Source organism: Monodelphis domestica, chromosome 5 (genome assembly GCF_027887165.1).
Source record: "Monodelphis domestica isolate mMonDom1 chromosome 5, mMonDom1.pri, whole genome shotgun sequence".
Taxonomy (NCBI): Eukaryota; Metazoa; Chordata; class Mammalia; order Didelphimorphia; family Didelphidae; genus Monodelphis; species Monodelphis domestica.
In genome coordinates, this window is record NC_077231.1 from 101,057,941 (window position 1) to 101,081,792 (window position 23,852).

Sequence of the window (23,852 nt, forward strand, 5' to 3'; positions counted from 1 at the left end):
TAGGCCAGGAAGTGAACATAGCCCACATTGTTATTTTGGGTTTGCTTCTCCCGTCTTTATTTGTCAAGAGTCCTGAATTCAAATTCCTACTCTGATGCATCCTGGCTGTGTGACCTTGGGCAAGTCACCTACCCTGCATCTCAGCCTCCTCCCTGTGTAAAATAGACAATACATGGCTTCTCAGAAGCTTCCCCTCTCAAGATCTAGGATCCTTTTAAAAATTCATCTTATCTTTTTTCTTTTCATTTAAAAATTAATTTTTTATTTAAAAAATGTTTTCCCATGTTTCATTTTCTTTCCCTCTCCTCTTCCCTCCCCCCTCCCAGAGCTGACAAGCCATTCCACTGGGTTGTACCAATGTTATCACATGATTCCATTTCCATAGTATTCATTTTTGCTCTAGAGTGATCTTTTAAAGCCAAAACCCAAATCTCATCCCCATATATACATATGATAAATGATAAGCGATATGTTTTGCTTTCATGTTTCTCTCAATGTGGATAGCCTTCTTTCTCATAATTTCTAGGGTCAGGGGGCAGCTGGGTGGCTCAGGGGATGGAGAGTCAGGCCCAGAGATGGGAGGTTCTGGGTTCCAATCTGGCCTCAGACACTCCCTAGCTGTGTTACCTTGAGCAAGTCACTTAACCCCCATGGCCTCACCCTTACTCCTGTTCAGCCTTGGAACTGATACCCAGTATTGATTCTAAGATGGAAAGATAAGGTTTAAAAAAATAGTTCTAGGATCCTTTTGCCTTGGGTAAGTCATTTCCCTTGGGCCTCAGTTTGTCCATCTGCAAAATGAGGAGATTCAACTAGGTGATCTCTTTCAACTCGGTGATGTCTGAGGTCCCTCCCAGCTCTACCCCCGGAATCCTCTGGCCTTAGAAGGTCCCTGCGCCGAGTCTCCATCCATGAAATGAAGCATAGGTGGCCCCTGCCCCTTCCAGCGGCAGACCTCCGACCCCAGGACTCCCCAGTAGCCCCGCGGTAGACCAGCTCAGTCCCGACGGAAGGAGGGTCTTCTGCTCTCACCCTGTGAGGCGAGGCCCGAAAGGCTGCCCGCCCCGGGGCTCCTCCCCAGCCGTTCTTCAGCTCATTTCTCATCTCGGTGCCAGGAAGAACCCTTCCCCCTAGTTCTGCCCTGAGCCTGTCCCCCCTCGCTGGCCTGTTGGCTGGCCCGGTGCCCCGGCAGGCTTTCATTGCCGCCAGGGGCTGCCCTGGCCTGAGGCCTCTCCAGGGCTTCGCAGCCAGAGTGGAGAGAAGCCTGCATCGTTGGTCAGAGGACCAGGTTCGCTTCAGCTGTCCGGCTGTCCCTGGGAAGGGGAGGGAAGGGGCCCCCCTCCGGGGAGGACGAGGCTAGACCAGATCGCCTTCGTTTCCACTCCAGCCTGTTTCTTCAGCGGCTCCCCAGAGCGTGGGCACGATGTGGGGCCGAGCCGGGCCTCCCCCAGTCACCGGCTGTGCACCCGGCCTTTTTCCTGCGGGTGCTCAGGGGACCCCGCGCACACACCCGGCCCGCCGAGGGCCCAGTTCTTTCCTGGGAAGCAGGAGTCGTGGAGTCCCTCAGGAGCGGGGAGGAGCCCAAGATGAGAGAGCGTGGCGGAGCCGGCAGGGCCTTGGCACCCAGAGGAGAGGGCCTGGCCTCCTGGGCCGCCAGAAACGCTGTTGGAGAGCTCACGGCTCTCAGACATCTTCCCTTGTGATCCCCCCTCGGCCCCTCTGGGGGGCAGCCGGGGGCTCCCTGGATAGATACTGAGGAAGGAACTGAGGCCAGGGAGAGGCAGCCACTGGCCCCAGAGGGCTCTTCCCGGAGCTACAGTCTTTGGGCAATCCACAGCTCGAGTGAGCCGCCGCTGGGGACCCAGCGGCATTCCAGGCTGGATGGGGCGCCCTGAGCCAAGGCTTCCAGCTCCGCCTCGGCTCTCTGAAGGTTTTCATTTGGAATTGGGGGGAGGGGGGAGGGGATCTTGTAAGGGGGGCCTGGGTCCTCGTCCTGGAGGCCAGTGAGCAGGGAGGGCACCCAGGGGGCCCTGATTGCACTGCTGGGCAGGGTTTCTGGTAACGGGAGGCAGCGGGGAATGGGGCACTTTTTCCATTAATAGCCCTTCAGAGTGCAGGACCCGGTGCCAGGAAGACCTGAGTTGAAATCTAGCCTCAGATCCTTACTGTGTGATCTTACATTGAATCTCTGCCAGCCTCAGTTTCCCCATCTGTAAATGAGATCATCATACACTCCCTCCCAGTAGCGTGTAAAGTGCTCTGCCAACTTAAGTCACTACAGAAATGCTAACTTATTACCGTGCCAGACTTTCTCCCTGTTTTCCATGTGGGAAACTGAGGTTCAGTAATGAAATTCCTCATCCCATCTAGACAGTAGCCCAGGCAGGATCTGAACTCTGGTCTCCCATGCTGAGGTCCCCAGGTCCAGATTCCACCTCTAAGGTTCCTTTCCCCGTACCAGAGTCTCGTCCTTATCTCGGGCAAGGCCCTTCCTGACGGAGGAGAAGGGCCAGCCCAGATCATGGCCGATAAGGTCCTCTCTCTCCATCCCTGGTGCTCAGTGACTCAGCCTGCTGCAGAGGCTCCTTTGCTGTGGACTCCGGCGGGGCTGGTCTGGTGGAGTTCATTCTTGATGGGGCGCCTTGCCCCAGTGGCCACCTCCTGGGCAGGAGATCTAATTACGTGTACCTCCATTGCCCTCTAGAGGTTTGTGCCTGATGGTAATTAGATCAGAGGCTGCAGTCGAGTCTCCTTTTTTTTTTTTAAACAATATTTTATTTGGTCATTTCAAAACATTATTCATTGGAGACAATGATCATTTTCTTTTCTCTCCCCCCCCCCACCTCTCCCATAGCCAACGCTTGATTCCACTGGGTATCACATGTGTTCTTGATTCGAACCCATTTCCATGTTGTTGGTATTTGCACCAGAGTGTTCATTTAGAGTCTCTCCTCAGTCGTGTCCCCTCCACCCCTGTAGTCAAACAGTTGCTTTTCATCGGTGTTTTTACTCCCACAGTTTATCCTTTGCTTATGAGTAGTGTTTTTTTCCTCCTGGATCCCTGCAGATTGTTCAGGGACATTACACCGCCACTAATGGAGAAGTCCATTACGTTCGATTGTACCACAATGTATCAGTCTCTGTGTATAATGTTTTCCTGGTTCTGCTCCTCACTCTGCATCACTTCCTGGAGGTTGTTCCAGTCTCCATGGAATCCCTCCACTTTATTATTCCTTTTAGCACAATAGTATTCCATCACCAACATATACCACAATTTGTTCAGCCATTCCCCAATTGAAGGGAATCCCCTCATTTTCCAGTTTTTTGCCACCACAAAGAGCGCAGCTATGAATATTCTTGTACAAGTCTTTTTCCTTATTATCTCTTTGGGGTACAAGCCCAGCAGTGCTATGGCTGGATCAAAGGGCAGACAGTCTTTTGTCACCCTTTGGGCATAGTTCCAAATTGCCCTCCAGAATGGTTGGATCAGTTCACAACTCCACCAGCAATGAATTAGTGTCCCCACTTTGCCACATCCCCTCCAGCATTCATTACTTTCCTTTGCTGTCATGTTAGCCAATCTGCTAGGTGTGAGGTGATACCTCAGATTTGTTTTGATTTGCATCTCTCTGATTATAAGAGATTTAGAACACTTTTTCATGTGCTTATTAATAGTTTTGATTTCTTTGGCTGAGAACTGCCTATTCATGTCCCTTGCCCATTTATCAATTGGAAAATGGCTTGATTTTTTGTACAACTGGTTTAGCTCTTTATAGATTTGAGTAATTAGACCTTTGTCAGAGGTTTTTGTTACGAAGATTGTTTCCCAATTTGTTGCTTTCCTTCTGATTTTAGTTACATTGGTTTTGTTTGTACAAAAGCTTTTTAATTTGATGTAGTCAAAATTATTTATTTTGCATTTTGTGACTCTTTCTAAGTCTTGCTTGGTTTTAAAATCTTTCCCTTCCCAAAGGTCTGACATGTATACTATTCTGTGTTTACCCAATTTACTTATAGTTTCCTTCTATATGTTCAAGTCATTCACCCATTCTGAGTTTATCTTGGTGTAGGATGTGAGGTGTTGATCCAAACCTAATCTCTCCCACACTGTCTTCCAATTTTCCCAGCAGTTTTTATCGAATAGTGCAGGTCTCCTTTTACAGATGAAGAAATTGAGGTTCGGAGAACATCACAGAACTAGAGCTGGAAGAGGCCTCAGAAACTAACCCCCCTCCCCATTTTAAGGAGTCGAAAACTGAGGCTCAGGAAGGATAAGGGACCTATCCAAGGCCATACAGATAGTCCATGGCAGTGCTAGGATTGGAACTGAGGTTCTCTGCCTCCAAATGTAGTGTCCTGTCTGATTCCTGAGTTCCAAACCTTGTTTGGTTACTCCCTGATTACATCATCTCCTTCTGACTTAGTTTCCCTTTCTGTAAGACGGTGGGGTAAATCAAAGCTCGTGCAATCTAGAGGGATCAGGAGGCATCTGTTCTAATTCCCCCATTCTACAAATGAGGAGACTTGGACCCAGAAAAAGGAAGTGGTTTGTCCTGTCTTGCAACCTTCCATTAGCAGAGCCAGGATTTGAACTCAGACTTTCTAAGTCCTAATCTCATTTTCTTCCCCCTCTCTCATCCTGACTCTCCTTTGAATTGTTGGGTTCAACATGTAAAGCTAGAAGATCCTCAGAAGGTCACCTAGTCTAGAAACTTATTTTAATAGAATTAGTCCTCTTTGGAAACCTCATTTTCATTTTTAGTTTCTTTTAAATATTTTTCCATGGTTCCATGATTCATGTGGTCTCTCTCCCCTCCCAGAGTGGACAAGCCTTTCCACTGGCTTCTACATGTCTTATCACTTGATACCTATTTCCATATCTAAACCTAGATATTTTATGTTCATTTAAAAACATGATTCCTAGAAGAGGTCCAGAGGCTTCACCCTCCCGACTGCCTAAAGGGCCCAGGAAACAAAACTGCATTGGTTGCTAGGTGACTCAGTAGCATGAGAGCCAGGCTTAGGTCCTGGGTTCAAATCTGGCCTCAGATACCTCCTAGCTTTGTGACTCCGGGCAAATCACCTAACCCCATTTCCTAGCCCTGACTGCTCTTCTACCTTGGACCTCATGCACAGTATTGATTCTTTTTTTTTCCCCCAACTTTTCAAAAATTTGATTTAATTAATTTACAGTATTGATTCTAAGATGGAAGGGAAGGGTTTAAAAAAATCTGTGATATCATTCAACCCCCTCCTTTTTACTAAAGAGGAAACTGAGACCTTGAGAGAGACCCCTTCAGGGTCACACAGCTAATAAGTGGCAGAGATTTCCTAATGGATGTTCAAATCCAGTGTTCTGAATCCTTTTAGTAATCATGAGCTGCTTGTCTTGCATTTAAAGGGCCCAGGTAAGTGGCCAATAAGTCATGGAACCTGGAGTCTTCTGAGGAGCTCAAGCCACCTTCTAATGTAACCCCCTGGTTCTAAGCCACCCAACTAGAGAATTTCTAATTTCATGCACTGGACTTGAAATCAGGGAGATTCTTCTTCCTGAGTTCAAATCCAGCTTCAGATACTTCCTAGCTGTGTGATCCTGGGCAAGTCACTTTACCTTGTCTGCCTCAGTTTCCTCATCTGTAAAATGAGCTGGAGGAGGAATGACACACCATTCCAGTATCTTTGCTAAGAAAACTCCAAAGTGGAGCCATAGAGTCAGACACAACTTAAACAACTGAACAACAACACACCACAGAGTACTTAGTGGACTTGCTTGAACCCTGGGAAGGCTGCTTCAGTATCCAGCCACCTCCTGTGCCAGCATCCATCCATACTGCCTGCCCCCTTACCAACCATCCCCAGCCAGCCTGGGCAAGTCACTTAACCCCTAATGCTCTAAATCAGGACTCTGATCCTCTGGCAAGTCAGGTTCCCCAGGCCTCAGTTTCCTCATCTGTAAAATGAAGGACTGCACCTAATTAGGGTTTCTTAACCTGGGGTCTGTGAACATCTGTTTTTTTTTAATGTCATAACTATTTTTCTTTTTTATCATATCTTTTTTCCAAATTATATGTAGATACAATTTTAATAATCATTTTCTGACATTTTGTGACCCATGTTCTCTTCCTCCCTCCCATACCTTCCTGCTCCCCAAGATGGCAGGTAATATTGGCAGCTGTGTTTTGTTGTAGTGAAAAAATTACCTTTTAAGATTGTTATAATATTGAACAATGGCCACCAAGGAATTTACTTATGAAATTCCTAAAATGAAACACTCAAGTCAGAATAGAGTTTATGGAGGTTTAATCACAACGGGAGTAGGGAAAAGGAGAGGGAGAGAAGGAGAGAGGAGAAAAGGGAAAGGGGCTACTCAACCTCTGACCAAGGCAGAGGGAGTTTAGGCCCAAAGGGCCAAGGTAGAGAAGGAATCAGTCCTTGACTCACGTGACCGATCTGAAGGGAAGCTGTCTGTGGGCATCCTCCCTGTCCAAGCTTCTAACACGAACTCTCTTCTAGCCCTGTCCACAGGAAGTACGCGAATTTCTGAGGCTGCTCTCTCTGTCACTTCCTGTGCCTCACAAGTGCCAATGGTGGCTCAAGCTTGGCTTAGGACAGCCCAGGTGGGCAGTTAGTTATTTCTGATTTGTCCTTGACTAGCACATGCCCGTGTAGTGTGGGTGTGCACAATTTTGGATGCTAGACCAAGATGGAGATTTTAAAATTCACAATCCCCCCTGATGATGATTGGGGGACTAGTCTCTCCAATTGATCACTAAACATAAGCGTACTGCACCCAAAAAAATTCTAACTGTAAGTGTATACAAAATTTTTACCCACTAAGAGGAAAACTATAATAGTTGTAGATATGGGGAAATAGAGGAGAGAGAAAGACAGCAAACCAATGTTTTGCTGGGCGCATTGACAAAAGCCAATTAGGGGGCAGTCCCCTTTGGCATAAGAGTGTACATTCAAAATAAATGTTCAATCAACCACACCCCAAGGTTCATTCTGGATCTTCCTGTAGTGAAACGGTTTAGATATCTTTCTGCAAACAGTTTATTCTCTGGATTCAGTTAGTTAGCAAGCTTCTTCTCTGAAGATTTATCTCAAACAAAATTTAAATCTTGGATTTGATGAAATACAATCCCCCCTGAAGAAAGTGTTGAAAAAATACTGCGTCCAGCTGAGGATGCAAGTTTTAGTTGTGGGGGTGTGTGAGTTAATCCAAAAGGAAAACAAAACATTTTTAATCTTGTGTTTTCTTATTTTATACAGTTTAAAACGTTATTCTGGAAGCAGCTCGGTGGCTCAGTGGATGGAGGGCCAGGCCTAGAGATGGGAGGTCCTGGGTTCAAATATGGCCTCAGACTCTTCCCAGCTGGGTGACCCTGGGCAAGTCATTTGACTCCCATTGCCTAGGCCTTATCACTCGTCTGCCCAAGAATCAAATTGGTTCTAAAATGGAAAGTAAGGGTAAAAATATTTTTTAAAACATTATTCTGAGAAGAGACCAGCCTGCCTGCCTGCCTTCCAGAGGTGGGATTCATGATACCAAAAAGGTTAAGAACTGGCTTCAATGGGTCTTTGGGCTCTCAATGTAGGATTCTGTGTCTTTTCCAAGTCTCAGTTTCCTCTATTGTCAAGTGAGGAGGCTGGGCTAGAAGGCCGAGCATTTCTATGATCTTGTGGCCATACTTGCTGACCCCTGTATGCCAGCTCTGTTTCACCTTTATATGCCTTAAAAAAATATTTTTTTTTAACTGTTACCTTCTGTCCTAGAATTAATACTATGTGTTGGTTCCAAGGCAGGAAAGTGGTAGGGGGTAGACCATGGGGGGTGAAGGGACTCTCTCAGCATCACACCGCTAAAGAAGTGTCTGAGGCCAGATTTGAACCCAGAACAGCCCTCCTGTGTCTGAGCCTGGCTCTCCATTCACTGAGCGACCCAGCTGTCTCCCTTCGTATACCTTTGTTCCTGCTTTTCCCTAGAAGGATTTGAACCCAGGTCTCCTGACTCCCAAACCCATGCTTTTCTTCTTATGGCCAAGAATCTTTCCCTTGTAATCAAAGCATCCATCTGTGAGGGTTGAGAATTGGGGCTCCAAACCTTAGACCCTTCTCTCCTCAGCACCTAGCACGGGGCCAGGCACTTAGGAGGTACTGAGTGAATGCCCTTTCCTTCCTTCCTTCCTTCCTTCCTTCCTTCCTTCCTTCCTTCCTTCCTTCCTTCCTTCCTTTCTTCCCTCCTTCCTTCCCTCCTCCTTTCCTTCCTACCTTCCTTCCTTCCCTCCTCCCTTCCTTTCTTCCTTCCTTCCTTCCCTCCTCCCTTCCTTTCTTCCTCCCTTCCTCCCTCCCTCCCTCCCTCCCTTCCTTCCTTCCTTCTTTCCTTCCTTCCCTTTTCCCTTCCTTCCTTCCCTCTTCCCTTCCTTCCTTCCTTCCCTCTTCCCTCCCTTCCATCATCCCTGCCTCCCTTTCTTCCACCCTTCCTTTCCACCCTTGCTCTCTCCCTCCTCCCTTCCTTTCTTCCCTCCTTCCTTCTTCCCTCCTTCCTTCCTTCCTCCCTCCTCCCTTCCTTCCTTCCTCCCTCCCTCCTCTCTCCCTTCCTTCCCTCCTTCCTTCTTTCCTTCCTCCCTTCCTTCACTCCTTCCCTCCTTCCTCCCTTCCTTCCCTCCTTCCTTCCTTCCCTCTTTTCTTCCTTCCCTCTTTTCTTCCTTCCTCCCTTCCTTCCCTCCTTCCCTCCTTCTTTCCCTTCCTTCCTTCCTCCCTCCCTCCCTCCCTTCTCTCCTTCCTTCTCTCTTTTCTTCCTTACTTCCCTCCTTCCCTCCTTCTTTCCTTCCTCCCTTCCTTCACTCCTTCCCTCCTTCTTCCCCTCCTTCCCTCCTTCCTCCTTTCCTTCCCGCCTTCCTTCCTTCCCTCTTTTCTTCCTTCCCTCTTTTCTTCCTTCCTCCCTTCCTTCCCTCCTTCCTTCCCTTCCTTCCTTCCTCCCTCCCTCCCTTCCTTCTCTCCTTCCTTCTCTCTTTTCTTCCTTACTTCCCTCCTTCCCTCCTTCCTTCCTTCCCTCCCTCCCTCCTTCCTTCCTTCCTTCCTTCCTTCCTTCCTTCTTTCCTTCCTTCCTCCCTCCCTTCCTTCTTTCCTTCCTTCCTTCCTTCCTTCCTTCCTTCCTTCCTTCCTTCCTTCCTTCCTTCCTTCCTTCCTTCCTTCCTTCCTTCCTTCCTTCTTTCCTTCCTTCCTTCCTTCCTTCCTTCCTTCCTTCCTTCCTTCACTGCAGCCCTTCATTACTAGCGCTTCCCTGTGCTCCTCGCTCTCCTCCTCACCCTCTCCACCCCTGCAGTGGGGCCTTCCTGGCAGCTGTGACCTCCCAGGGCTAACCCCAGCCTCTCTCCCTCTCTTTCCCTCCTCCTCCTCCCACAGTGGAAGAAGCACTGGTTTGTGTTGACTGACTCCAGCCTCAAGTATTACCGGGACTCAAATGCCGAGGAGGTAAGAGTGGGCCGGGCCAGGGAGCCTCGCTGGGCTCTTCTGGGGAGAGCGCCCTTCGGGCAAAGGGGGCCGGGGCACAGAGGGGCAGGCTGAAGGAAGGATGCCTTGGTTTTGCTCAATTCCCCCCTTTTTTGTCCTTGGTCATGGGGAAAGGGAAGGAGAAGGAATAGGTTGGGAAATGAAGGAAATAGTTCAACAAAATAGCTGAAAACGGTTCGAGGATGAGAGAAAATGGCACAAATAATAAAGGGGGCAGCTGGGTGTCTCAGTGGGTAGAGAGCCAGGCCCAGAGGCCTGAGTTCCAGTCTGGCCTCCGGCGTCCTCGCTGCGTGACCCCGTGGCCCAGCCCTGATGGCTCTTCTGCCTTGGAGCCACTACATGGTATTGACTCTAAGACGGAAGGTGAGGGATAAAAGAAGAAAATAGAGAGAGAGGAGAGCTGCCTGGCCTCCTTGCAGGGCCAGGCTGAACTGGAAGCCAGGGGATTATGGGACCGGGGTGGGCCGGAGCATCCGGAGCCCTGATGAGCCGAGTTCTGTCTCAGGCTGATGAGCTGGACGGAGAGATCGACCTGCGTTCCTGCACCGATGTGACTGAGTTCCCCGTCCAGCGCAACTATGGCTTCCAGATCCACGTGAGTGCAGAGGGCTGGGGGGCTCAGACATGGCACATCCTAGAACTTTAAACCAGGAAGAGAGACCTCCGGGGCCTGGGAAAGGGCCTTGGGAGGCCCAGGGCCTGGATTCAAATCCTGCCTCGGAGGCACGTGGTTTCTGTGCTCTTTGACTGAGGCTCTTCGTCAGGGAGGTGGGCTGCTCCCTCCGCTCCAGCCCCACGGCTCTGGTGGTTAGGCGGGCACCTTGCCCCCTCCCTCTGAGGCTCCCTCTCTGCCCAATGAGCCCCCTGACGGCTCTCTGCACCCCCAGTGCCGTCTTGGGGGAGGGGAGGGGCAGGGCCGACTTTGGGGTAACCCGCCCATTGGCTTCTCCTCGCAGACCAAAGAAGCCATCTTCACGCTGTCGGCCATGACGTCGGGCATCCGCAGGAACTGGATTGAGGCCCTGAGGAAGACGGTGCGGCCAGCCAGTGCCCCCGATGTCACCAAGTAGGTGCCGGGATGCCCCCGGGGTGGGAGCGAGGGAGGGGAGACGGCATCGCCCCGCGGCGTGGGGATGACCCGTACCTTCCGGAATGCCTCCTCTTGGAGCGTTGCCCGGGGCAGGGACCGGTGGGTGAAGTGAGCTACCCGGGCTCACGCAGCCAGGACAGGTTGGAGGCAGGTCCGGCAGCGCCGTCCCCCTGGCTGCTCGCTGCCCGCTTCACTGATCACCAACATATTAATAAGGAACATGTATGTAACAGCAGTCTAGACAGGCACAAAGGCTTGGTCTGGTCAGGAAGACTCCTCTTCCTGAGTTCAAATCCAGCCTCAGACACTTGTGAACCGTGTGACCCTGGGCAAGTCACTTAACCACCCTGTTTGCCTCCGTTTCCTTATCTGTAAAGTGGGGCATGTAGGTGGCTCAGTGGATAAAGTGCCAGGCTTTAAGTCAGGCAGACTCCTCTTCCTGAGTTCTGTTTCTAGCCCTTATTTAGCTGTATGACCCTGGCCAAGTCACTTCCGCCTGTTTGCCTCCGTTTTTCATCTGTAAAATGAGTTAGAAAAGGAAATGGTAAACCCCTCCGGGGTGTCTGCCCAGAACATCCCAAGCGGGGTCCCAGAGTTGGGCACGACCGAGCAGTAACCTCCTACAGCTTGTCAAGGGCCTCTCAGTCTCCCCGTAACCCTGCAGGCTAGCCCCCTTTTACAGATGACAAAACCGAATCTCAGAGAGGAGAGAGATCTCACAGTCTCACAGCTACTACATCCCCTGCCCTCAAGGACTTCACGCTCTCCTTGGGGACAGTTCATACAAATAAATGGAAGGTGACCCGAGAAAGGCAAGACTACTCACAAGAGGGGGAATCAGGGAGGCCTTCCTGGAAGCAATGGGCCAGGAGCTGAGCCTGGGGTGAACTTAAGGGTGCTGTGAAGGGGCAGCTAGGTAGCGCAGTGGAGAGAGCATCAGGCCTGGAGTGAAGGGGACCCGGGTTCAAATGTGGCGTCAGACACATCCCAGCTGTGCCACCCTGATTGCCCAGCCCGGCCTCTCTTAGAAGAGATGCACAGGGGCAGTGGGTGGCTCAGCGGAGGGAGAGCCAGGCCCAGAGGCGGGAGGTCCCGGCTTCCCTGGCCAGCTGGGCGCCCCTGGGCCAGTCCCTTTGCCCGCCCTCGTTGGAAGGCCTGGCAGCGCGCCCCTCTGACGGGGCTGTCCTCCCCCCGCAGGCTGTCCGACAGCAACAAGGAGAACACCATCCACGGCTACAGCTCCCAGAAGGGCTCGTCCAGGGCCGAGGAGCAGCGTCCGGCCCCGGAAGTCATCGGCCGGAGCACCGGCCGGAAGGCGGACGGGCCGCGCCAGTCCTTCGACTACGTGGAGCTCTCCCCGCTGCACCAGGGCGCGCCGCAGCGCCGGGGGGGCAGCGTGCGGGGGGCCAAGCAGGAGGAGCTGGAGCGGGACCTGGCCCAGCGCTCCGAGGAGCGCCGCAAGTGGTTCGAGGCGAGCAACAGCCGGGCCGGCGAGCCGGCGGCGGGCGAGGGGCCCCGCAAGGCGCTCGGGGGCCCCCTCACCGAGGACCAGCAGAGCCGGCTCAGCGATGAGATTGAGAAGAAGTGGTTAGAACTGGAGAGGCTGCCCCTGAGGGAGAGCAAACGGGTGCCCCTGACGGCTCTGCTCCCCCAGAGCAAAGGGGAGCACAAGGGGCCTCCCGGAGACTCGACCGAGGCCCTGGAGAAGGAGGTACGGGCCGCTCTCTCGCCCGTGTCCGTGGGCCCGGGGGAGGCCTGAGTCTCCCGGCTTCCCCGAGCGAGCGGAGAGGCTGGGCCGGGGCCTTCCGCCAGCTTCCCCCCCGCACCTCGAGGGCCCCCCGGCACTGACCACCCCGCTCTCCACACAGGTCCAGTCCCTGCGGGCTCAGCTGGAGTCCTGTCGTCTTCGAGGGGATGGTTCCCGGGACCCACCCAAACCTCACGAGGATGGCCACATCCCCCGGGGCTTTATCTCCCAGGTAAAGGGCACCGGGGCCTGAGCGGGGCACGGACAGACGTCCTCTCTTGTGTCCCCCGGGAGAGTCTGGGGGGTGCCCACCCTGTAGGGCCAGGGTCCTCCAGCAGGGGCCAGCGAGGTAGCTTAGTAGACTGAGAGTCAGGCCTAGACAAGAGGTCCTGGGTTCAAATGTGGCCACTTCCTGGTTATGTGGCAAGTCATTCCACCCCCATGGCCCAGCCCTTACTGCTCTTCTGCCTTGAACAAATTCACAGGATTGATTCTAAGGCAGAAGGTGTAAAGGATTTTTTAAAAGTCCTGGGTCTAGAGACAGAATCTGGGTTCCAAACCCTTGTGACTTGTTCCTTCTGTGGCCTTGGACAAGGCATTTAATGTCCTTGAGCCTCAGTTTCCTAATCTGTAGAACAAGACTTTGGGGTTCAACTAGAATCATAGATTTAGAGGTGGATTGAATCCATTTGCCCCATTTTACAAATAAAGAAAACTGAGGCCAAGAGAAGTTAGTTGAGCACCCCAAGGCTACCCAGCTCATAAGATCTGAATTCAGGTCTTCCTGACTCCCAAGTCCCTGCCAACTCCCCCACATTGCCTTCCTGGCTAACCTCAGAGAGTCCCCTCATAGCTCTAGGTCTGGACCCAGTGGAGGAGGGGACCAAGGACAAGAGAGTGATGTTATGAGAGCAGTGAGATCAATTTGGCAGCCCTCCTTCCAGCCTCCCTCTTCCTGTGAGGTCCCCGCCATCTTCCCAGGCACCCCCATTTCCCACCAAGGAGCCTTCCCTGTCCATCGCCCCCGCTCTCCCCTCCCCTCCCCAAAGAGCCGTCGTCCATCCATTCCCTCCTTCCCACTCGGTTGGGCCCCTTCCCTCTGCCCTCGACCGCTGTCGAAGTCACCTCCTAACTTACTGCCCTGAATCCAGAGTCGCCTCCCAAGTCATCCTCCACCCGGCTGTCCAGCTGATTGTCCATTTTTAACGTAGGAAATGGTGAATTTTGTTGTATGCGTTATCTGTTGTATTCTTTGTAAAATGTTTCCAGCGTGATTCCCACCCGCCCTGCTGCCTTCTCTCATGCCTCTGCTCTTCTCCACTCCTGCTTCGAGCTCAGTCCTCCAGATGGCTGTGTCCCATTTCCCACCTCTGTGCCTTTGGATAAATGGCTTCCCTCTGACCTGCAATCCCCTTCCTTCTTGCCTTTCATGCACTGTATTTTGTACCTGTTTGCCTTCCCCGGTAGAATGTAAGCCCCTGGAGGGCAAAGGCTGTTTGTGTCTGAGTGTATCCTCAGGGCTGGCCACAGTGCCTAGCACGGAGCAGGCCCTAATAAATCCTTGAGTTGAGTTGAGTTGAGTTGAATTGAATCAAACTGGAGTAAGTGAGCAGAGAAGACTGGAGTCAGGGAGGACAGTGAGGAGGCTGTGGGCACAACCTCAGTGAGGAGTGGCGAGGCGTTGTGTCAGGGTGATGCCAGCAGGAACGGGCTAGAAAGCACCACCACGGGAGATACCTCGAGGGACAGGGCTTGGTGACTGAGAGAGGAAGGAGTCAGAAGGTGCCTGGGGCTTGGGGGCTGCAGCCTGGGGAGGGGACACTTAGCAGAAAAGGGGAAATCTGAAGCAAGAGCAGATTTGGGGAAGCTCAAGAATTTGTTGTCTCGATGGGAATCTCTAGTGGGGAGAACCGGGGGTCTCCCCCTAGCCGTGATGAGATGGGCACTCAGGGGAGGTGGCAGACTGGAGACTGAGGCGTATGTCAGCTTTGGAAGGGGCTTCAGTAGCCAGCTAGCCCAGGGTACCGTGAACAGCCTCCTTTCTGCAATGCCCTGGACAAGAGCTCCTCCGACCTCTGATGGAAGACCTCCACCACTGAGGACCTCACTGCTCTTCCGAGGAAGCTCCTTTCCCTTTGGAACAGCTCTCGTTGCTGGGAAGTTCTAGCTTTCCTAGAACCTCCATTGATCTCCTTATTCCTCCCTCTGGGGCCAAGCAGCACAAAACGCATCCCTCTTCTCTGTGACAGGCTTTCAGGTATTCGATGACACCTTTCATGGCCCCCTCCTCTCACATCTTCTCTTTTTTTCACCCCTGTTTTCTTCATGGAGCAAACACAAATTCTTCCTTAGACAAAGAACAGAAGAGGGAGAGTGTATAGGAAACTGACTCTCCAGTACATATAGACTGTCTCTTCTCCAGACTAAACACACTCCGCTCTCCTGGCTATTCCTTGTAAGACCTAGTCTCCCATCTCCTCTGGTGCCTTGCTCTGGGCACTCTCAGGCTTGTCAACGGCCATCCTAAAACATGGTACCCAGAGTGGTCTGGCCAGGGGAGAGAACCCTAGTGGATCCTTTGTAGACTCGATAGCTCAGAGGGCGGCCCGTGTCTCTGACAAATCCCAGGACCTCTCATCTATTCCATCACAGACGGAGAGCAGCTGGGGCCCCCTCACTGACAAAATCATGACAGAAAACAAGATGGCCTTAGGTTTTTGGTTGTGGCTCTTGTTTTTTTCCAATCATCCCACTGATCAAATGAAACCCTTAGCAGGAACAGCGAGGTGGCTCAGTGGAGAGTATTGGAACCAATACTTAATCTGGATTCTAAGATGGAAGGTAGGGTTTTAGAAAACGAACACCCCCCCCCCATGCCCCTTAGCTTAGGTAGGTTCTTAATAAATGCTTGTTCCCTCTTCTCTTCCCCACTCTTGTCTCGTACTGAGGACACAGCCCCCTGAGACTCATGGGTCTTTTTTCTCAACAATGGGCACAAACTTCTGCCTTTTTGCCACTCCATTAATGTGCAAGCAAAGTTTACTAAGTTTACTAAGGACACATCTCTCCCTGCCACTACTTATAAGGTTGGATTTTTTTTTTTAACTCAAATGTAGGTCTTTTCACCTAAGCGCATGACCTCCCATCTCATCTTTCCTTTCAGCCTCTGTTTCTGCATCTGTAAAATGGAGATAACAATAGCACCCGCCCCCCAATACAGTTGATTTGAGGATTGATGAGACAATCCATAAGAAGTGCTTCACAAGCCTTAAAGTATACTGAAGTATTCTCAATGATGACTATATTATCATCTTCTTATTAGACTCAACCTAACAGTCTAGCCAAGATGGAGATCTTTTTGAGGCTCACTTCCCTCATCCCATCCGTCTCAGCTCTGTCTCTTCTGCAGATTTGATCATTCTCACTTTCTCCAGTATTCCTCCTTGTGCCTTTATCCGAGTCATCAGGCTATGTTTGTTTGAGTTTCATTTCCCTGACATTTGGCACATAGGAAGTGCTTAATGGATGCCCACTTATTCTTCAGTAAAACTAGTGAACACTATTCACTGGGCAACCAGATTAGAGACTTCTCTTTGAGCAGTCAGGTGAAACTGTGGACCCCTTCTCACAGCTCTGCTTTTAAATGCAAACAATAAAAGACAGAGGGTTTTTTTGAAATAGTTATCAGACTTAAAAAAAACCAACGTCACAGATCCCAGGATGAGAACCCTTTCTCTGCATTGACCGTAAGTCATTAATGGCCACTCTGAGCTCAGTGAGTCAGTCGATCCCAAACCCATCAAACCTCACTAGCACCCAAGTCCCATCCTTCCATCTTGCCCACGAGAGAGAGGTTTTGTCAGCAGCTTCACTGAAAATCAAAGAAACGCTACAGGATATGGCGCAGCTGGGTGATCCCAACAGAGACAGAAGTTAGTCTATCGAGCATCACCCATTCTGATTTACGATAGTCCTTGTATCCTTAAATGAATGGGTGCTTACAAACCACTAGCCTAATGAATATTCATAATGCTAAGGGATGGGGCCATCCCTGTGAGCTTATTGGCATGTGGAAGCTCCTTCAACCAGCCCAAGTTGGCACATCTCTGTTGGCACAATCTTAGAGAACTGCCCAGGGCACTCAGCCAGTTGATGAACCCAGATCCCCTCGCTTTCGGACCAGCTCTCTATCGATTACCCCAGGCTGCTTCTTACGATTACACATATCTAACAGCATTCATCATCCCCGTCGTATTTTGCCGGAAAGAAGCACGAAGCTCTGCATCGGTGAGCTTTTACCATTCAATTTCTTCCCCTTCTGCCAATGATACCAACTCTTTCCGCCCCTCTCCAACGCCGAGGTCCTTCTCTGGTTCTCGGAGATCACGGATAGCCGCTTGGCAATCACATCCGCCTGTTCTTTCTGTGCCCTGGGATGTAGTTCCTTGGGGCCAGATGACTCACCCTGGTGGAGGGTGGCCAGGTGTCCTCTTACGTCTCTTGCTTATCTTGGGTTAAATTCCCTCATTAACCTCTTTTCATTCAGGCTTTTCTGGTCACCTCAGTAAGGAAAGTAGGAGGGGAAGGGTGTCACTTTCTATCTGCTTTCCATTATTGATCATCCCGTTCACCTCTAGTCATGGTCTTGACCCTTCAGTGTGTCTCTTGCCTCCCACTTAGTTTACACAAGGCTTTTGGGGATTGTTTTTGGCATTTGTGCAAGCTGTGGGTCAGTCTGGGCATCCATAGTCCTAGTGCCATCCCAACAGGACTCATCCTCTTTTGTATTCATTCTTGGTTACATGCCCCTGTCACTATTGCTTTCTTGTAATCATTTTTTTTAAGTTAATCTTTTGGGGAGCGCCTGGAGATGGGAGGTCCTGAGTTCAAATGTGGCCTCAGATGCTTCCCAGCTGTGTGACCCTGGGCAAGTCACTTAACCCTCATTGCCTAGCCCTTATCACTCTTCTGCCTTGGAACCAATACACAGTATTGATTCTAAGAGGGAAGGGAAGGGTTTTTTAAAGAGAGAGAGAGCTTTTTTAAAAGTTTATCTTTTTTTATTGATATCTTTTGCTTTTAATGAGCTTTGTTTCTAAATACAGTTCCCTATTCCTACCCCTTTCCTTATCCACTGAGCCAATAAGACCAGCCAGTATATCAGTGTATTGGTCTGACAGCAGATTTGAACCCAATTGTCACTATTTCTTGTGGTGCTGTAATAGCCCATTATATTCACATATCATGGTTATTTGAGCTGTAATCTATGTGCAATTATTCTGTCACTAGTTCTCCACTATCACAAAAAAATGGGGCTTTTGGTGTAAGTGAGACCTCTTATTCTATCTTGGACGTCCTTGGCATATGTCTAGAAATGGGGTCTTCGGATTAGGTGGTCTGACCATTTGAGTCACTTTCTTAGTGTAATTCAAGATTGCTTTCTAGAATGGTGAGACCTCCTGGGAGGCAAGAGACACACTGAAGGGTCAAGACCATGACTGGAGGTGAACTTCCTCAGTATATCTGTTTCCCCAACTCCCTCCAACATTTGTCATTTTCTTTTGTTGACAACTTCACCCATTTCCTGGGTATGAGTTGAAACCTCAGAATTCAACATGTATATCTCTTGGGATCCAGGATTTGGAGCATTTTTTCAAATGGTTACTGGGAGCTTCTTTGGAAAAGTGTTGATTTAATATAAGCTTATATAATTTTCTTATGTATCTTGAATAATACATCTTTATCAGATATTCAGTGCAAAGATTTTTCCAAGTTAACGGCTTCTTGTCTCATTCTAGCTACATTGATTTTGTTCTTGGAAAAAGAAACTTCAATTTCATGTAATCAAAATTTAGATATCTCTTCCTGGGTGTCCTAAAGTCATTTTAATTCTTTTTTTTTTGAGGGGATAGGGATCTTTTTTATTTTTCTTAAACATTCACTTGAAAAAATTTATGAGGTCCAAATTCTCTCCCACCCACTGGGAAGGCACGTAATATGAGAATTATGTAGGTGAAGGCATGCCTAACATATCTCTATTAGTCATATTGCTTAAAAAAAGGCAAGAAAAATAAAGTGAAAAAATAATGATTCGATCTGCACCGTGTTGTTCATCAGTTCTCTCTCTAGAGATGGATAGCATTTTCCATCCTGAGTCCTTTGAACTTGTCTTAAATTGTTCTACTGATGAGAATAGCCAAGCCTTTTACAGTCGGTCATTGCTACAGAATAAGCATCTCTAATTCAGCATGTCCAATGTGGAACTTCCGCCCCCCACCCCACTCCAACCTGCTGTTCCTCCATCCTTCCTTGTTACCATCTTTCTGGTCACCCAAGAGTCAACCTATGAAAGACATTCCCTCTCCCCAGCTCCCTCCATTCAAACACGAATTCTGCCTCCACAGCCTCTGGTGTCCCTATCACCAACCACAACCACTCTAGTGGATGCCATTGTGACCTTCTCTTTTCTCCTTCATCATTTGTTCCAGTAGCCTCCCAATTTGCTCTCCCAGTCTCCAATCTATCCTCCACTCTTCCTAAAGCACAAGTGGGACCCTGTCACTCCTCTACTCAAAAGCCTTCCAAGGATCCCAATTGCCTCTAACATAAAACCGTGCATTTAGAGTCCCTTCATGCGTTGATTTTAACCTACCTGTCCAGTCTTCTCTTGGTGTTCAGTCGTTGCAGTCGTGTCTGACTCTTCATGGCCCCATTTGGGGTTTTATTGGCAAAGATACTGGAGTGGTTTGCCATTTCCTTCTCCAGCTCATTTTACAAACGAGGGACCTGATGCAAACAGGGTCAATTGACTTGCCCAGGGTCACAGAGCTATTAAGTGTCTGAGGCTAGATTTGAATTCTGGAAGATGAGTCTCCCTGATAACAAGCCACCGCTCTATCCACCACCCCACCTAACCTTCTCTCGCATGACTTAATTTTGGTCATTCTACCTTCCAATCAGATGGGCGTCCCTTAGAGCAATATTCCATCTTGCTTCTCGGTCCCTTTGGTCCATATGCGTCTAAGGGAGCACAACAGATACAAAAAGTATTTTTTTTAAATGTGAACTATGCAGAAAGATGTAAAATTCAAGATTTTACACTGGCTTATTAAGAATAATTTTTATCTAGAGGCAGCTGGATGGCTCAGTAAATTGAGAGCCAAGTCTAGAGACAGAAACCTTGAGTTCAAATCTGGCCTCAGATACTTTCTAGCTGGGTAACCTTGGTCAAGTCATTTAACCCCCATTGCCTAGCCCTTATAGCTCTTCTGCCTTGGAACTGATACATGATATTGATTCTAAGATGGAAGGTAAGGGTTTTCATAAAGCAATAATAATAATAATAGGGGGCAGCTGGGTGACTCAGTGGGTTGAGAGCCAGGCCCAGAGATGGGAGGTCCTGGGTTCAAATTTGACTTCATATACTTCCCAGCTGTGTGACCCTAGACAAGTCACTTGACCCCTCCATTGCCTAGCCCTTGCCACTCTTATGCCTTAGAACAATACACGGAATTGATTCTAAGACAGAAGGTAACAGTTTCTAAAAAATTAACAATAATAATAATAACAATAAATCTTATATGCCTCTAATTTACAAATACATATAAACATAAATTCCTCATTGTGTCCGTCATGGATTACAGAACCAGTGTAGGCCCTCCTCACCGCCATCTCTTGGAATCCTTAAATACCTGCTTCTAAAAAACCCAGAGGGTCATGGATGAGCCCCAGCTTAAGAGAGCTCTCTCCTCCCTGGCCCTCCGTGGCTCCTTTGCTCTGGCCCCCTGCAGGAAGCATGTGAGCGGAGCCTAGCGGAGATGGAGTCATCCCACCAGCAGGTGATGGAAGAGTTGCAGCGGCATCACCAGCGAGAACTGGAGCGGCTACAGCAGGAGAAGGAATGGCTTTTGGCGGAGGAGACAGCAGCCACAGCCTCTGGTGAGCCCCCTTCCTACAGCCTTCCGTTCCCTTCCCTGCCTTGAATGGGAAACAGCAAAAACTCAGGAATGGAGGGGATGTCCTAGATCCATAGACTGTCTAGTGGGGAGGGAACCTCAAAGCGATCATCTGGTCATTTGGCAGGTGGGGAAACTGAGGCAGATAAGTAACTTTACCTAAGACGAGGCAATTGAGGGACAGAGTCAAGGGTGCTTCTTGTCCCAGCTCACTGAGCAGTATTAGTTCTGATGTCCTTGTTATCCTTTGGTGTTGCTAAGGTGTTGCAGACCTTGCAAGGATAGAGACCTTATGCTTTTCAAACGCTGCTTAGCTTGATTCTCTCAATAATCTCCTAGGTGGTATCCTCCCCATTTTGCAGATGGCACACAGCTGATTAGTGTCAAAGCTGCTCCTAGTGTCAGTCTGCTTGCTGCTCCTCTTTTCTGCTAAGAAAAAGGATGACAGAAGCTAAGTCGCACAACTACAAAATTTGAGATAACCTATAACAACCTGGTCCTAAAAGGAAATGTACAAATTAAAAGTAATATAATAACTTCAAATATTATATTTTATAAGATTTATTAATGATCGCTAGAAGTAAAGGAATAAAAAGGTAATTATTTAACAAAATAAAACCATGTGTCCAAGCTAAATCTACCTGCTCAATTCCCTTAAAGGGGGGTGGGGATTACTCAAGACTACAAAAATATAACAGTTCCCCTTGTTATGCCAAAGGATTGGTAACTAAAGTGTGATATCCTGAAAATTTTGATATAGAAATTTCATAAAACACAAGTATGCCACGAAACATGGGCAGTTTCAGTAAAACCAGGAAAGAGCTATATGAACTAATTCACCATGCAAGAAGTAGAATGGAGAAACTGATTAATGAAAATAACAATGTTGTAAAGGCCAATAAGTTTGAATTTCACAGCTCTTACTATTATAGTGATCAATCACTATTGCAGAGGATTTATCAATATCTGCCTTCAGAATGAGAACTGATTGATATAAGATGTAGAATACAGTGTTTATGGGACATGGACAGTGTAAAGATTTATTTTGATTGACTACTTTTCTGACAGTTTTTTTTCCAATTTTAGATAGGAAAGTTTGGCAGTGAGGGAGATGAGGAATAGGATTGCCCTTCTCGGAAGGAAGGAAGGAAGGAAGGAAGGAAGGAAGGAAGGAAGGAAGGAAGGAAGGAAGGAAGGAAGGAAGGAAGGAAGGAAGGAAGGAAGGAAGGAAGGAAGATAGAAGATAGATATTGATGGGTTTCTTAAATATATGCAATAGAGCAGGAAGAAGCCTGGGAAAAATGTGGATAGCTTTAAAAGTACCATGTTGAATTTTTTTAATGACTCATAAAGAAAAGCCAATTCTACATATTGGAATTTGTTTCATCTGTTAGTCTTGTTCTATTTTATGCTGTATTAAGTCTTCTGTTTCATACTTGTGAATTTCAAAATTAAAATTAATCAAAAATTAAAAAAATTAATAAATCTACCCTCTCAAAAGCCCCACTCTTCCAAAGCTGCCAACAGGAAGCAAAGAGCGCTGGAAGACCACCCAATTTATCTCCTGCTTACGTCAGCACGTAATGACAGGAAGTCAGTAGGCTCCTGGGAAATGTAGTTCAAAGGTACAAGGTTTCCAGTTATACAGAAGGGACATAAGCCTTCATCAAGACCAACTCACTCATTCTCTAGAGGGGCAATCTGAGGCCTCAAGAGGTCCTAGGCTCATAGACCAATTTTTTTAAACCTTTACCTTCTGTTTTGGAATCCATACCAAGTATCTGTTCCAAAGCAGAAGAGGGGTAAGGGCTAGGCATTTGGGGTTAATGACTTTCCCAGCTAGGAAGTGTCTGAGGCCAAATTTGAACCCAGGATCTCTTATCCTCCATACCTGGCTCTCTATCCACTAAGCTCCCTCCCTAGCTGCTCTGGTTCATAGATCTAGAGAGGTAAGGACCCAGGAGGCCAGCTTGGCCAATCCCCTCATTAAAGTTGAGAAAACCAAGGCCCAAAGGTCAATTACTTATAGGATCAAGGGCTTAGAGTTGGAAGGGACCTCAGAGGATGAACCCAAGAAGTTTGTGACCCAAAACACTTCCTCAGAATGGCTCGACACCGTCTTAGAGGAAGGACATCTTAGTGGCTAGATAGCCCCTGATCTTCTCTCTTCCCTTCTCCACCAGCCATTGAGGCCATGAAGAAAGCCTTTAAGGAAGAGCTCAACAAGGAGCTGGGAAAGACGAGAAGTCTTCAGCAAGGCCCAGAGAGTCTCCGGAAACAGCACCAGTAAGATGATGAGCATGCTAAAGTGGGCTTCATTGGGCCAGGCCATTTGGTGGTCTTTTTTGAATCAGCGAAGCATGGGTGTGCTGGTGAATGTCTAACAACTGGCTTTTGGGGGGAGGGGGGGCAGGAAATTACACAGAAGAGACACTTCTGAGTCTAATCTGCATGATTCAATTATTTTCCAGCCTTTTCTCAAGTCTAGACAATCAACCCATAAATCCAGCCCCTATTTGTAGGATTTGCTGATTTCTGAGGTGTATATTTAACAATCGGCTCTTTTGAGCCAATACAAACCTTCTTACTAAGGCAGTACTAGCCTGCCCCTTCCCCATCTTTACCGAATCACAAGCCCAACCTTTCTTTCCCTTTCTCCTAGAGATTTCACCCAGTCCTCAGGGTGTATCTGGGAACTAATAATGGCAAAGAACTGTGATATGCCACTCCACCAAGAGACGCCGGTAGATAGCAAGGAGGACAGGGAATGTCTGAGATGAGGAGGGCCTTAGACCAGGGAAGGGCAGAGTCGGAAGAAACTGTAGAACATAAAATATCTGAGAACATGAACTCCTCGAGGGGTCCTTAACCTTCTGTGCGTGTCCTGGACCCTCTGACAGTCTGGGGAAGCCCGTCAGCCTCTTCTCAGGTTAATGCTGTTAAAAGCATAAAATACTCTACAGATGATGACAGAGGAAACGAATTCTATTGAACTACAATGAACAAAAACAATTTCTTAAATCCTTGCCTTCTGTCTTAAAATCAGCACTGGCTACCAGTGCCAAGGCAGAAGAGCAGCCGGGGCTCCGTGACTTGCCCAGGGTCACCCCGCTAGGAAGTGTCTGAGTCCAGATTTGAACCCGGGACCTCCTGATTCCGGGCCTGACTTTCAATCCACTGAGCCACCCAGCTGTCCCCAACAAGATAGTTTTTAGAATGAATTTCAGAACAAGGAAGGAAGTTTTTTTTTTAAAAGAACAGCAACAACAATTCATGGAGCCCTTGTTGAGGGAAGCCCTGACCTAGTTTAACTCTCTTATCTTACAGATGCTCCGAAGGGCAGTGACTTGCCCAAGGTTAGGGGGAGAAATGGGGTTAGAACCTCAGTCCCCCGATTCCTGGGTCTGTGTGATTGTCCTTTCTTAAAACGGCTCCTGACTTGTGGCCAGGGGGAGGAAGGCCCCCCAGTTGTCCCGCCTGGCCCTTCCCCCGCCCCTCCTTCCTCGCCCTCGGAGGGGTGAAGCCAGTGAAGTTCTAGGCATGC

The 23,852-nt window shown here is 48.9% G+C and overlaps 1 protein-coding gene across 8 annotated transcripts in view; it reads left to right on the forward strand.

Annotated features, from left to right (window-relative positions):
- TRIOBP (TRIO and F-actin binding protein) overlaps nt 1–23,852 on the forward strand; it is an 81,340-nt gene that overhangs the window by 50,592 nt on the left and 6,896 nt on the right. For all 8 annotated transcript variants that reach the window (XM_056798904.1, XM_007503463.3, XM_007503465.3 and 5 more), the window contains 7 exons: nt 9,409–9,477; nt 10,022–10,111; nt 10,473–10,582; nt 11,804–12,317; nt 12,475–12,585; nt 20,144–20,291; nt 22,492–22,594. In XM_056798904.1, coding sequence (XP_056654882.1) covers nt 9,409–9,477; nt 10,022–10,111; nt 10,473–10,582; nt 11,804–12,317; nt 12,475–12,585; nt 20,144–20,291; nt 22,492–22,594 — 1,145 coding nt within the window. The remainder of the gene's footprint in view (nt 1–9,408; nt 9,478–10,021; nt 10,112–10,472; nt 10,583–11,803; nt 12,318–12,474; nt 12,586–20,143; nt 20,292–22,491; nt 22,595–23,852) is intronic.